Source organism: Diabrotica virgifera, chromosome 7 (assembly GCF_917563875.1).
Source record: "Diabrotica virgifera virgifera chromosome 7, PGI_DIABVI_V3a".
NCBI classification, from domain to species: domain Eukaryota; kingdom Metazoa; phylum Arthropoda; class Insecta; order Coleoptera; family Chrysomelidae; genus Diabrotica; species Diabrotica virgifera.
Window position 1 is genome coordinate 52846340 of NC_065449.1, and position 16211 is coordinate 52862550.

At 34.2% G+C, this 16211-nt stretch overlaps 1 protein-coding gene across 2 annotated transcripts in view; it reads left to right on the forward strand.

Annotated features, from left to right (window-relative positions):
- The window catches only part of LOC114334432 (transcription factor collier), a 511411-nt gene that overhangs the window by 106465 nt on the left and 388735 nt on the right, over positions 1-16211 (forward strand). For both annotated transcript variants that reach the window (XM_050656378.1, XM_050656379.1), the window contains exon 5: positions 12810-12865. In XM_050656378.1, the coding sequence (XP_050512335.1) occupies positions 12810-12865 (56 nt within the window). The remainder of the gene's footprint in view (positions 1-12809; positions 12866-16211) is intronic.

Below are 16211 nucleotides of genomic sequence, written 5' to 3' on the forward strand. Positions count from 1 at the left end.
AAGTAGCTGTAGAAGTGATATACATAGAATAGGAATACCAACGATAGAAGTAAACTCTAGTAATAAAGATATGAAAGCACTTTATCGGACAAAAAGAATAGAAAAGAGTTGTTTTTCAAAAAAATTACATTCTGCAGAATAAGTATGAACTACCAGGAAACTTGATAAGTATGAACATCAGAAATAATTGTAAACAGATACAAACTATATTTTTAAATTATGCTAAATAGCAATACAACGGGACAAAATGAACAAAATGTAACCCATGAAAATGGGAAAATTGCCAATTAAAGAAAGCAGATATAATCAAAAATTTTAAGAAGAATAAAAGTGGAAGTGACAATAAAGAAGGCACACACACCTACATTATATATAAATTAGTAGATGCAATTCATAAACTCATCGTAAAACTCTAGAAGGAAGAGAGAATTTCTGAACACTGGTTTAAAGCTGGAATAATACCAATATTAACAAAAAGGAGTTCACAGTGGGCTGATTTCTATAAACGCAAAAATCTGTTATCCTTCTGATATTATATATTTCGAACTTCTGCCAGTCACGCAGTACTTGCAAAGAAAAAATACCTTCGTTCTTTTATCGATGGCCAAGACACAACCTCTCGGTTAGTGTATTAGTAAGTTTGCTCGAATTAATCAAGGTCCACGTGGCACGTGGAGTTTTGCTGCACCGAGCTTTCGAGTCCTTCTCTGGAGTGTTTATCCAGATTTCATCCTACACTCTCTTTGTGCTTATTTTTAGTTTATGAATTATTTCTTCCCCTTTTCCATCGGCCATAGGATGTACTAAAATCAATGAAGGAATCGTAGACGAATATTAATTATTATTATGTTATAACGAAAATCCACAACTAAAATACAATCAATAGAGTTGCTCATTTTTAAACGTTTTTATTTAGTTCAATCGTTTACGTCAAATATTTAGACGTTAATTTGACTGCCTTTTCTTCAATGGAAATGAATGAAATTCTGCAGACATATGGATTCGCGGGAATAATGCACGGATAGTCGATCAATTTTTTTTATGTTTATGAATTGTTTAAATAAAAAAAAAGATTTTAATGGAAAATGCTTAAATTCTCTTGTTTTTTACAATGTAGTAACTTGTAACTTTTACAGATTGTAGCTAATTATATGAACTATACATAATTTCACTTTTTACCTTATTTGTTTACGTTATGCTTCATATATAAACAATAAAGTTTCAAATTTATCCAGTTTCTGTCCGATTTCTATCCACTTTTCAGCGAAAAAAAGTTATGGCACCGCAGAGGGACGAATGTTGCCCTTAGTATTGTCGTGGGCTTCGACTGTCCATAAAACGCAAGGTTCGACTGTTGACTAGGCAGCGCTGTCGTGAACTTGGGCCCGAAAGTGTTTGCGTAAGGACAGGCTTAAAAGCCTGCGTTGAGCCTGCAAAGCTTAAGTTTCATTGAGCCGAGTGCGACCATTGAGGTACGTATCCATACAAGGGCGAACCCCGCTCGGTGTAGCTGTTCAAATGGATACAGCATGCGCTCCCTTACATATAAACCGCAAACCGGTTGAAAGAGTGAACGCGCCAAGCGGCGATCACCGACGTATCCACTAAGTGGAGCTACTACACCGAGCGAGGTTTACCCTTGTATGGATACGTACCTTTAGACGGCTGTGGCTTGCGCGTCGAAGAACTGTATTGCGAGAAATTAACAGCGTCTACACCGTGCAATAGTAAAGTATTACAAGGGATGGAAATACTGCGAAAACTGTAATAGTCGTAAATAATGAAAATGTACAATGTATGTATCGAAAGTTAAAATAGATGCAAAAAAGGTATCTTTCATATACCTACATCCTTTTTTTAAACATGACGATATATTTTAATGTTTGAAAAGTGTAAGAATAAAAAGTAAAAAATAAAACTATGGAAATTTTTTTAAGAAACGCTTTTATTTAGTTTTTTTTTTATTTAGCTAATGGCTCGACAACTAATGGCCATTGGCATGGTAGGTACGGTAATTTTGAACAGTTAGGTACCTAATGTCATGTGTAGTGTGTGTGTTGAGTAAGTGTCTTGTTACTTTGCAAAGTCGACGCCATTGTCTTTGCAAAGAGACGCTAATTGTATCCGAACGTCTGCGGTCCCTCCGGTGAGTACCGATCCCACAAGGACAGAAACTATATTCATTCATTAATTTATAATAAATGAAAAATTTCCGACCCTGGTGAGATTCGAACCCACAACCTTTCGGATTTTTTTTATCCAAAGGCAGGCACTCTTACCACTGAGCCACGGAGGGGGTCGCTTTTATTTAGTTATAAGTGACTAAAAGTTAAAATATAAAAAAATAACAAAACGGAGGATGGAACAATCGATAAATTTGTATACAATAATTATTTACACCGGATGTATCACATAAAATGCGAAAATTCGGTTTTCGCTTAAGGGGAAATTGTTTTTATGATAATATTGAGTAGAATGATGACAAAATTAGTTTAATTAGACAAATGTCAATTGTAGAAACTACAAAATTCAAATATATGTAGTTATTAGTTGTATTATTTAGTTATGACGGATTATTCGAAAAAAAAACGTTCGTTAAAAAAATGAATTAATCTAACACATTCGTTAAAGAAAAGCGTGGGGCGCGTCTTCATCGAATAAACGGTTTTCGCTTCACGCGTTTCTTTAACGAATGTGTTAGATTTTTTCATTTTTCTAACGAACGTTTTTTTCGAATAATCCGTCGAGTTTGATTTTTTTTATTTTTTGCTTTTTAGTTGATTTTTTTTATATTTCAACTTTTAGTAGCCAGAATCAGAGAGAAAAAAAACTTTTAGTCACTCATAACTAAATAATACAACTAATAACTACATATATTTGAATTTTGTAGTTTCTACAATTGACATTTGTCTAATTAAACTAATTTTGTCATCATTCTACTTAATATTATCATAAAAACAATTTCCCCTTAAGCGAAAACCGAATTTTCGCATTTTATGCGATACATCCGGTATAAGTAATTATTGTATACAAATTTATCGACTGTTCCATCCTCCGTTTTCGACATATATCGTTCATACAAAGCTTAAGAGATTCACCTAAGAAAATAGAAGTAACGTGTGTAGTAAACGGCCTTATATCTCATTTACCAACACACACCTCACTCGACATCATCCCCGTGGAGTACTCACCCCGTCCTTATTTGTAATAAAATAACTCCGCAAACGCTCTCCGAGGAGTTAAAAGATGGCGGACCCTGAGGGCATGGACGTCTTGTCTTTGTTTCAACGCTACCGTACACAGAGGCGTATCAAGAGATTACGAGGATTACTCTAAAAGTTTTGGGATAAATCACTGTAAACAAACATTTTTTAGTAAAACAGGATATTTTGGCTTTCAAAACATTATACAACAAGATAACACTTTTCTTCATCAGCTTAACCTTCCGATGACCAACCTTTTTTTGTGACACGGATGACCAACGGGGGGAAAAATGACCCCAGGTCAAAAATGACAATTAACAAAAAAATTAAGTTTTTTTATGGCATGGACTTTATGTCATTCAGCCAGTCACAACATGAGTATTAGTGTCATGTGTAGTGTGTATGTTGAGTAAGTGTCTTGTTACTTTGCAAAGTCGACGTCATTAGCGTAAAACTACTTGGAATTACACATAATAGACGGTATTTTACTAAACATCAACTTCAGAATATATTTTTTATTCGTAAAATATAGGAAATTTTTTTTATTTCAAAATATGAGGATATCTAGAATGATATTAAAGTCAAATAAAAAATAATGAGTTAACAATTGAAAATACTTTTGAATTTATTAAAGAAAAACATACGCTGGGGTCACAATTTCCCCCTCTTGGTCATCCGAAGGTTAAACCAATTTTTGGAATGCATTTCGCATTTCACATCCCGATCCGTGTAAGAACAAAATGTGCATCTTAGTTGCCTTAATAAGAAGCATCTTGTATTATGCTAAATAAATCAAACGCAATAATTTTAAAATAAAAGGGTTCAATATATGCACAGATATTCAAGTGGCTATAGGGGCTAGTGGAAGCCCCAAGTTGGTGTCTAGGCTGGTGTGAGAATGCCGATAGAGACTTGATAGGTTGTCTTTAGCTGATGAACAGAACCAGTTTCGCCAGTTCCAGAAAAGGCTCTCCGTGAACTGATACTGCCGTGGATCCGAATATAGCACAACTACTGATAAGAAAATGGACATCTCGTAATAGGGTTGAATTACAGCTGAAAATAGACATGAATCAGCTCAAAATCATAACATACATATAAAATCAGAGTTTGGTGTTAATATTGAGAATAAACTAATGACACATTTTTTTTGATGATTTTCTATGGGATCGGTAACAGGAGAATTTTATTATCATCATTGCATGTTGTTGTCTTTTTAAGGACAAATCACATGCTACGATTTTTCTGATGGATATTATTAAGTTACAGTAGTTGTATTCGTGTATTCGAATGAACGATCTTCGAATAAAGTCGTTTCAACGGAACCCAAAAATATTGACAATATCATTTTAAAGCAACCTGACATGTTATTATCTGCTATTATGCAAATGTCCAAATAGGTCTGGATCCCGCGTATGAAAAAAAAGTTGATTAATAGCAAGCTGAAAATTTGTTAATAGCTTAAGAGTGTCTAGTCGGATAAACATTGATATATGGAAATACTGTAACAGGGGCAGTTTTAATTGTGGAACAGGTTAAAAATTTGGAACGCTCAGACCACGAAAACGGCACATTTATTTTGTCCGACAGAACAGACTTAAACTCTCCGAACAGAGATTAAACATTAAACTCTCATGCAAAAATCAGACTGCTATTTATCACCTGTCATAATTCCTGTCATTTGACATATTCTACATGTTCCACTCATTAAAACGCCCATTTGGTGATAAATAGCAGTCTGATTTTTGCATAAGAGTTTGATCTCTGTTCATAGAGTTTAAGTCTGTTCTGTCGGACCAAATACATGTGCCGTTTTCGTGGTCTGACCGTTCCAAATTTTTAACCTGTTCCACAATTAAAACTTCCCCTGTTCCAGTGTTCCCATATATTAAAGGTTTGTCCGACTAGACACCCTTAAGCTATTAACAAATTTTCAGCTTTCTATTAATCAACTTTTTTTTCATACGCGGGATCCAGACCTAAAAAGTTTGGAATATTTTAATATTTCATCTTTTTGCTTCAATTCTCATCAATACCTACTAAATAAATTTCAAAGTCAAGTAAACGACATGCAAAAACATGATTTAATATATTGGAGTAAAAAACTTATAATGTACCACTTACTCGTATATTAAAAATTAAATTAGTATATGTATATAAAAATAATTTTTAATAAAACTAATAATCAGTATTTCTGCCATTGGCCTGTATGCATGCCTGTAGATGATTTGTCGAGTTGGGCTTAAGGAATTTTCTACCATTCTTCACGAGCAGTAGCCTTTAATTCTCGAAGTGTAATAGGAGGATTGTTTCGCTTCTTAATGCGTGTTTTGAGAATGTCCCAAACATGTTCAATGACATTCATGTCGGGGGAATTCGAGGGCCACTGTAATGTGGATATTTCTTCTTCTTCCAGAAAATATGGTACTGCTGCTGTTCGATGAGGAGGTGCGTTGTCATTACATACTGCCTCTCGGAATAGACACACGACAGGATTTAAAACTTCCTCGATGTACACAACACCAATGACTCTTCTCTCCAAAACCAGTAGTGGCGTCCGAGTACCACTCATAATACCACCCCAAACCATAATACTGCCACCTTCAAATTGAACACGCAGTTGGGCCGTTTCTAGTCGAGCTTGCAATCCTGAACACTCCAAACCCGTGTTCTTTGCGAATCAGAAACCAAGAAAATTTTTGATTAATCAGAGAACATCACATTACTCCAGTTAGGACCATAATGCACCATTTCTCTGGCTTATTGCAAACTTACCATTTTATGTTACTTTACCGCATTTAGTCTGCGTGGTGTACCACTGTCCTCTCCTACCAATGTCTCTGGATATGCCACTTTTGCACATTCCAGATGATTTCTTCGAGCTATCAATGTTATCTGCTGGTCTTGTGCTGCTGTTCTTTATCGACTTCTGCCACTTTTGGAGCAATCCTTCAACATCAACAATATTCACAATATCACTTTGAATAAAGACTTGTTGTAACAAAGAAATTACTCTACATTTGTTAAACCTATAACCTATTTATCAAATACAACCAGTTTTGACATACGGATCGGAGACATGGACCATCTCCAAGGCAGATGAAAATCTTCTGCTTATATTTGAACTAAGGATCCTGAGAGGAATATTCGGTGACATCTGTGAAAATGGTATTTGAGGAGGAGGTACAACTACGAGGTATAACACAGATATAAACATATATTTGGTGGTAAAGACGTAGTATCTCTTATAAGAATAGGAAGACTAAGATGGGCAGGACATCTAGCAAGATCACAGCATAACAACCCTCCTAGAAGAATCCTTATGGCACAACCTGTGGGAAGTAGAAATAGGGGTAGACCAAAACTCAAATGGAAGGATGGTGTAGATGATGGCAACGGTTGGCAATGGATAGGACTGACTGGCGTAATAGACTTGGGAAGGTCGAAGCTCTTTCATAGGGCTGTAGCGCCATTGATGATGATGATGATAACCTATTTATTAAATCAAATTAAAAAAAAAATACTGAAATAATGTGTAAATACGTGAATCAGTATCATTTTCGTTTAAGGGGATGGGTACGTAGTTTCGGCTCTAATGCTATTTAAATGGGATTCATTTTTTTCAAATCCTGAAAAAGCTAATAAGTATTTTTGAAAAATTTAAACGCCGAATTAAAGATTACGTTTTTACCGAAAGTCCCTGAAAACTTCTGTAATGTTTATTTTAATAAGTTACAGGGGTGAAAAACTAAGAGAAAATGTAGTGTGATTTTTAATTTCAACTATCTCACTTAAAAGAAACTTTTTATTTATTCTAAGGGACTTAAGGCCCTCGACAATAATTTAGTCTTTCATTATGCTTTTAAATTTTTTAAAAATATTTATTAGTTTTTTCAGGATTTGAAAAAAATGGACACCATGTCCGTGGTGATATTTTCTAAATCGAACATTTGCTATCTTTGTCATACAACTCACTGAGTCAAATAGAATATGATGACAAGACAGTGACAATTTTAAATATTTGACATGGCATCGGGAATATTTTGAGTTGTTGATTAAATAATATTGATAGTGTATTTGATAAATAATTGATTTAAGACGTGAACTTAATAAAAAGTTAATCGTTTGTTATTTATAGACGATCCAAGCAGAGAATTAACCAGGATATATTCTGTGATATAAGTATTTTGTTGTTAAAGATGTTCAAAATTGTAAGCGTTCCATAGTAACAACATATTAAAAAATCACTTCTCACACTTTTCCTCTTTTCTCGATCTAGTATTAGTTTTTGTCGTGCAGTATATAAATTATTACAATGACTGAGTACATAATTAGTGAAAAAACTACCATATTTGTTAGCTGAATTAACAATTTGCAATTATACAAGTAACAGTTATCCAAGAACATTCAAAAGCCATCTGTTTAAAGTTAATGATGACATTGTCAAGTAGTAATGTTTACATATCCATGCCATTGAGAATTTTACTACACGTAATTTGCCGTGTAAAAGACAGAACAAGTAGGGATAGCCGTAAAATATTTGCGAATTATGTACCGATGGCCTTAAAAACGCTCTAGAATAAATTAATATCAACAATAGTTTTAAAATCACCATAGGCATAGATATAATTATTGTACGTATTCCAAACTTTTGGACATATTATGTGTGTATGGGTGAATTCTCAATATGAATTAGTCAGATAAAATTAAATTATTAGAAGAATGTTTTACCAATTAAAAAAAACAAAATTTTTTTAATTGATTAATGTTTTGTATTTTAAGAAGTAAGAACGATTTTTGAAGTGGAAATCAAAACGTTAACTGGCTTATTCTTAACAAAAATTTTAAATTTTTTAAACCTTTTTCACTTTTGTCCAACAATTTTTTTACGCCAAAATAGATACCTACTGATTATATATATATGGTATTCCCCCATAATATCTCCGATTTAGAATCCGTCAATGGCATTTTCTTATCGAGTGTGTCTTCTTGTGCGTGGAGGCGAGTTTCGTATCGAGATAGTTGACGGGCCCGTAAACTTTGCTATTATCATTTTAATGTTTTACGAGAAAGGATGAACGACAAGAAGATACAGAAGTGTGTGACGCTTTTGATGGCCGAGGGTTACTTATTTTCTACTGGGAAATGGAGTAGCGGTCCCTAACATTTTTAAGACTCGATTTTTTATGATGAGGGGCTGCTTCGGGTTTTTGAAGGCAAATAACGCTCTTAAATATTTAGTAACTATTCTAGGTTATGTCCAAAGTAACGATTATTTGATATGTTTACCGATAATTTACTTAAGATATGACTCACAAGAATTTATTCACATCTCGTTATTTCGTTTTCTCAACATATTTTACTAGAAGGACAGTTACCAAGCTCTCTTTTCTCTATTATTCTTAACGATAAATAGTTTCGCACTTAAGTTAAGGCTTAAGCCTGTCTTTCGAGGTTGCCTAAGCTGCAATTCCGAAGAAGCAGCGGTCAATGCGATGCGACGCATACAGGAGAATGGGAAGTCATTGCGAAATAGATTGATAGAATAGAAGTCATTGATAAACCTAGATTAAACCCAGTTTGGATTTAGGAATGCGCTGGATACACGCGAGGTACGTTTTGGCTTAAATGTTCTTCTCCAACTGCTGCGACCAACGTAAAGATAGGGCTTTTGATAGGGTACAATATGGAATGCTTTTGAACATACTAAGAAACTAAGAACCAAAAACCAATTGATGGTAGAGATCTACGCATCATAGAAACTTGTATTGATACATTGTTACATTCAAAGAGAAGCCGGACAAGGATGGATTCTGTTCCCGCTGTTAGTCAATTCTTTCTTGTTTATCAATTCTTATTTTTCAGTATATAACGCCCTTTGTCACTAAGCATTTCGACAGAACATGGGATATTTCACAATATTATTAATAAAGAAGATTGTAACAATAAGGTTAAAATAAGAACCGGTATGGGTAAAAGATATATATAGGCCTGGATCCCGCACACCAAAAAAAGTTGATTAATAGCAAGCTGAAAATTTATTAATATAGCTTAACGGTATCTAGTCGGACAAACTTTGATATACTGGAACACTGGAACAGGGGAAGTTTTAATTGTGGAACAGTTTAAAAATTTGGAATGTCAGATTACGAAAATGTTCTTCGTATTCCACTCATTAAACTGCCCAGTTGGTGATAAACACCAGTCTGATTTTTTCAAGACCGTTTAATGAAATGATAACAAATCAATTGGAAGTTGTGTCCGACAAAATGCATGGAACGTTTTCGTATTCTGACGTTCCAAATTATTAACCTGTTCCACAATTAAAACTTTCCCTGTTCCAGTGACTAGACACCGTTAAGCTGTTAACAAATTTTCAGCTTGCTATTAATCAATTTTTTTTGGTACGCGGGATCCACGTCTAATATAAATGTAAAAAGTAATGGAACAGAATATGGTATTGAGCTTATTCTTACGGGTTATTGCTGTGCCTTATTCTTATTTACATGATCACTGAATCCAATAACTTTATATGGCACTGTATTTACAGGTATTTGCTTGACAGTTAACTGGTTTTAGTATTTACAACAATTTGTTTTTTAGTATGACAGTTTTGTCAGGATAATTGCCTATCATCATCATCATCATCATTTGGCGCTACAACTCTATGTGAGTCTTGGCTGCGTTTACTATTTCCCTCCATTGTTGTCGGTCCTGAGCAGCTATTTCCCATTGTTGTACTCCCATTTTGGGTAGATAACTAGCTACTGCGTACTTCCATCTCTTTCTTGGGCGACAAACTGACCTTTTTCCATCGGGCTTTTCCCAGAATGTGGTGTTCAGAATTCTTTCGTCACTTGATCTTAGCACGTGACCCGCCCATCGTATTCTGTTTGCTTTAATGTAGCGTACTATGTTTTCATCTTCATATATTGTCTGGAGTTCATCGTTGTGTCTTCTTCTCAATTCTCCTGTTGTCTCTTTTCTGCAAGGCCCATAGATAGTCCGCAGTATCTTTCTTTCAAGTACCAGGATAATTGCGGCTCTTGCTAAATAAAATGTTGCACTTATAATAACGTTGTAGATACAATAATTAGTATCTGCGCAACAGGACAAACATGAAGAATATCCTAAATAAGAAAAGTGTGTAACATAGGATCCTGGATACAAATATGAGAGCTCTAATCTATAATTTAGAAATAAATATATCATACCTTAACGGTTCAAAAAGCTATCCTTTAGTGTTAAGAAGGAGATTACAGGTAAAAAGGAACCTCAAGATCTGGCTCGAAGGACCACGTATGTAGGTAAAAGTAATATATAAACAGTAGAACAAACATAAAGAATGTCCTAAATAAGATAGAGTGTATAAAATAGGATTCAAGATACAAATGTGGGAACTCTTTGTTCGAAAAATCCGTCGAAATTAACTTACGTACCGATCAATATATATGTTACCGGCCAAACCTGATGTCAGGACAAACTAGTTTGGATAAACTAGTTTGGTCTACCTAGGCCAAACTAATTTATTGTGATATTAATACGGACACTGTAGGATAAACTAGTAAGGCGTTTATAATATATTTACAAAACCAAAATAAATAGATAAACTGAACCAAATACTCTTCAATTGGAAAAATAATCATTTTTATTATAAGATAATAACTCGTCGTTAATATGGATTATTGGTAATACAAACAATCGTGTTATAAAAAATTATCAGTGTTTTTTATAAACACAATAATTATACATCAATTGTAATCTACTATATATGTATTTATATCTACTACCTCTAAAAAAGTTTGATGGCAAATGTCGAATTCTGATCTGAAAGAGACAGTGATATTAATACACCAAAAGGTTAGATAAATTATCTCTAAAATATCGCTAAATGTTGCAGCTACGAGAGATTCATTTGGATCGGACAAGATTTTGTCAAATGCAGCTGAAACATAGTTTGTTGCACAAACAGATGCAAGTGCAAAAATGCAATGATACTCCGCTGTTTTAAGTGTCACCAAAACATTCCATGAAAAAATAAATAATAGTTTTTATTATTGTGGTATATTTATTGCTTTTATAAAAAACACTAATTATTTTTTATAATATGATTGTTTATAATCATTATCGTTTTAATAAAAATGATTATTTTTCAATTACAGAGTATTTTATTCAGTTTATCTATTTATTTTGGCTTTGTAGGTATTCAATAATGTTTATACTAAGCCGTACTAGTAGTGGGTCCTGCAATGTGCATATTAAAATCAGGATACACTAGTTTGGCCTAGACCAAACTAGTTTATCACGCGTTCAGGACAAACTAGTTTGGCCTAGGCCAAATTATTTTGTCCTGAAATCGGGTTTGGCCGGTAACATTATACATACGGTAAATTTATATAATTTTTTTTAAACGTTTATTCAGCAATCTGTTAGTTATAAAAAATTCTAACAATAAGCGTCATTGGGGTTTGAAGTAAAAAAAAATTACGTTAGAGAGGTCAGTCCAATGACTGGACCTCTAGTATGAAACAAACATGACATTTCGATAATATGCTACATACAAACATACATTTTACATTTACAAACAATACATATATCTAAAACATAAACCCAATTACGGTGAGTTATAAAACTTAATTATAAATAAGGTCCAGTGGATTTTTACGTTTTAGTCTGTGAGTTTGTTGACTATTATCAAGCAAGTTTATTGCCAGGGCATTTGGATGGCTTTCTAGGCGTTTTATGTACCGAACACTGCACTGAACTATTACTTCACTCATCGTAGGTACTTCTAGATCGCAATAAATGTCTTTGTTTGACACGAACCATGGGGCGCCTGTTATAGAGCGTAACACTTTGGATTGTAATCTTTCCATTATGGATACGTTGGACTTTGCTGCTGTACCCTATAGCTGGATCCCATAGGTCCAGACCGGTTTGAGTATTGTATTGTATACCAACAGTTTGTTTCGTATAGACAACTTCGATGTTCTGCCCAGTATCCAATAATGTTTACGAAATTTTAAATTTAACTGTTGGCGCTTTTTACATATATGTGTTCTCCATGTCAAAGTTTTGTCCAGGTGCATACCAAGGTATTTAACGCTTTCGGGTTGTGGAATTGCTTTGTTATTTATTTCTATATTGGGCGATATTTTTCGACATTTTGTAAATATAATATGTTGTGATTTTGATTCATTGATCTTTATTCGCCATTTCTTTGTCCACTTTTCAATGTTCTAATTTGGCTTTGAAGAGATTCGGTAGCTGTTGCGGGGTTTTCATCTGTGGCTAACACAGCTGTGTCGTCTGCGAATGTTGTGGTCGTTACATTTTCGTTTGTTGGTATGTCGTGTGTAAATATTAGATATAATATAGCACCCAGAACACTACCTTGAGGGACTCCAGATCGTATAGGGTAGATTTTTGATGTATCATGCTTGACACGGTAGTACCTTTCTTCTAAATCTGATTTTAGTATAGTAAACATTGAGTCATGAACGTTCATTTTTATTCTGAAGAACAACCCTTATACAAATAGTGTAAACGTATAGTCTTTGATTGTCCCAATTTCCTTACATAATAAATTTTCTTTAATTTTTACAGGTGTTCGACAAGAGCAGGATATCTACGTCAGACTAATCGACTCCGTCACAAAACAGGTAATTTGTTTTATATAAAAATGATAATAATTGACTATTTTGGATACAGGATAATCATTATCGCAAAGCTCATAAGCAAAGGCAAATTAGAATATACTTTGTTCAAATGTCAAAAATGTAAAAATGCTGCAGGATTATTATCTTTTATTTCTTTTTAATAGTAGTCAAATAATAATTTTCTTTTATTTATAATTTAAGGCAAAATAATTAAAAATCCACATCATTATCAAAATAAAGAATTTTACTCGTTTTGTACATTTCAGCGTTCAGCGTTGTTTCCGTTGTTGTTCTGCATGTATTGCTCTAATAAACTGTCGTCAGCACTTAAGCTAAAAACGCAGAACATAAAAGACAACAGCTGCTTCTTTTATTATTTACTTACCATCGTCGGAAAATGCAGCCTTGTAGCTTGCAACATGTACGAGTATGTAAATAGTCCCAACAGAAATTTCTAAATTCAAGTAAAACGCTAACGTGTTTGTTGAAGGGAGTGGCTATTTTTCGTCTATGATATGAATCGACTCAGTCGGAAAAGGACCCCGCACACATATTATGGAAAATATAATGTCACTCAAATGGAATAAAATTGACATGAATAGGTTCATCTCGAAATTACAGTCATTCCATATCAACTCTGAATTTTGGATAATAACGGCGTAAATCGATTTAAATAAATTAAAAATCAAATGGGTATGTACGTGAGTTAGAGAGAAAAGATATTTCGTGAATCGGCAGTTTATAAATCTTTCTGCAGGTATTAAGGCAGAGGCTCACTGTTATGTTATAGATAATAAAGTCGGTGTAATTTGCTCAGTCGTATCAAAGTATGTAGTTCTCTATATAAGTATAGAATTGCTTTAGCTCACGTTGGGTTAAGCTGTTTTCAAATTTCATAGATCACCACATAAACAAGACATGATAAAAACAGATCACAGACAATCTTCTGCATCAGAGACCAGCGTCTTGAAACAAAAATACTGATGATGAGTTGAACAGTAGTACAGGCCTTAGAGAGCCTTTACTTTGATATTCCTGATTAGATTCTTTTGCTCTTATGTTAAATCTGTGGACTAATTTTTGCAGACTATCTTCATCTTGGGCTATCAATATTGCGTCGTCTGCGTAGCAGAATATTTTTACTTCTTTGTTTTTCATTCTATATCCTCTTCCTTTGTTGACGTTTTTGATGATTTCATCCATGATTAAATTGAAAAGCTTAGGACTCAATGAGTCTCCCTGTCTTATTCCGCTGCCTATATCTATAGGTTCTGTAAGTTGTCCAACTATTCTGACTTCCATTCTGTTGTTTTGGTAGATGTTCTTAATAGTTTTTATGATATCTAGAGGGACTCCTCTACTATACAGAAGATGGATTACATCTTACTCTGTCAAATGCTTTCTTTAAGTCAATCAGACATAGAAATGCTGGTCTATTATACTCTAGTGATTTCTCAGTAATTTGCTTTATGACGAATATTGCATCTGTACACGATCTTTCAGTACGAAAACCCTGTTGTTCATCTGCTAAACTTATCCTCTGATTCATTGCGTCTTGTAAGATTTTAGTTGTAGGGTAGTATTTAACAAGTTGATACCTATGTAGTTTTCTGGCTGCTTTTTATCTCCTTTTTTGAATAGTAGAATTAGTTCGCTCGTTCTTCATTCTTCCGGTATTTTATTGTGTTTTATGATTTTGTTAATTAATGTTGTTAATTGTTCTGTCATTGCCGCTCCACAGTATTTCAGTAATTCGTTTGGTATTCCATCCTTACCTGCAGCTATTAAAATACCTTGGAATTACATTGTCAAGTTACGGAGACCTAGACAAAGAAGTGAGAAATCAAGCACAAAAAGCAAATAGATTGGCAGGATGCCTTAATAACACTATATGGCGAAACCGACATATTAACACTGAGATGAAGTCAAGAATTTATAAAGCCAGTGTAAAACCAATAATGACATATGTATCAGAAACAGCCACAGAGACCCGATACAGCCACAACACAAAGACTACTGGAAACGGCAGAGATGAGAGTACTGAAAAGAATTACAGGAAATACACTAAGAGATCGAAAGAGGAGCGAAGATATTAGAAGACAATGTAACGTACAGTGTATAAACGAATGGACACTAAATAGAAAAAAGAATGGAACAACCACACATCCAGAATGGGGGAGACACGTGGTCAAAATAGCCCGAGATAAATCACCAATCGGTAGAAGAAGTATCGGCCGACCGCGCAAAAGATGGAGTGACAACCTTTCATAGAGGTATCAATCCGCCAATGAACAAGAAGAATTGCTTATAAAGAGGAAGAAGAAGAAGTTGCTTTCTCCAGTTTCTTGTTCCCATTTCTCGTCTCGCTCTTCTTTTCGTCTCTTTTTCTCCTGATTGGAAAACTCTGAGGACGTTTCATTTAACACTAGTAAAATATGTCTTAATAATCAAAGTCTCTGTACCATGATTTTCTGTTTTATTTTGGTTCTCTAATACATCTTCATTAGAAATTAGTTTCGTTTTTGTGAGGCATTCCTCATTTCATTACCCTCTTTATGTCACCCAAAACTTTTCTCAAGATTTTTCTCTTATAAATCTCTAGCTTCTTTTCTTCTGTCTGATTCATGGTCCAAGTTTGATATGCATGCGACACCGTTAGTCTCACCAAGTTCGAATATTAGCTCCCCTGGGCACGGTTTTTGTCCCCAACAATGCATTTATTGATCCTACTGCTCTGCTACTTTTAACAAACGTCTATCTATTTCTCTCTCTCTATCTCTCTCTCTTTCTCTCTCTCTCTCTCTTCGCTAATTCTTTTACCTTCTCAGATATATGTTTTTTCTCCATTGATCCTTAGACTGGTCAAAATATTGTTTTCTGCATTTTCCCCTCTCATACTCTCATCTCCATATATACTTGGGTGTTTCTTGATTTACAGTAAGGCCATATTTTCTAGCTTCTTCCTCAAATTTTGTGAATGTTTTTCGAAGTGCCATTCTTGAACGTGTCAAAAATACCAAATCATCTGCGAAACCCAAACATCTTTTGTTCAGAGTCGTGCCGCTTGCCTGGATATTTCTTTACTACTATTCCTTTTACAATGACTTTATTTTATTGACTATATTAGTTAGCGTCATTTTGATTAATCGTATCAGTTTTTATGGTATTCTTAGTGATCTGACTAGTAGATAGGCCTATTTAAAATCAACAATGAGTACATGCAAACCTAGATTTTGTTCATAACTAATTTTTTGGAATAATTTTAGCGCACCAATTTGGTAGGCCGTTGTTTTTCCCTGTCTGAAACCAGCCTGGTATTCTGCGATTATCTCTGGCCTTTTTCCGTTTT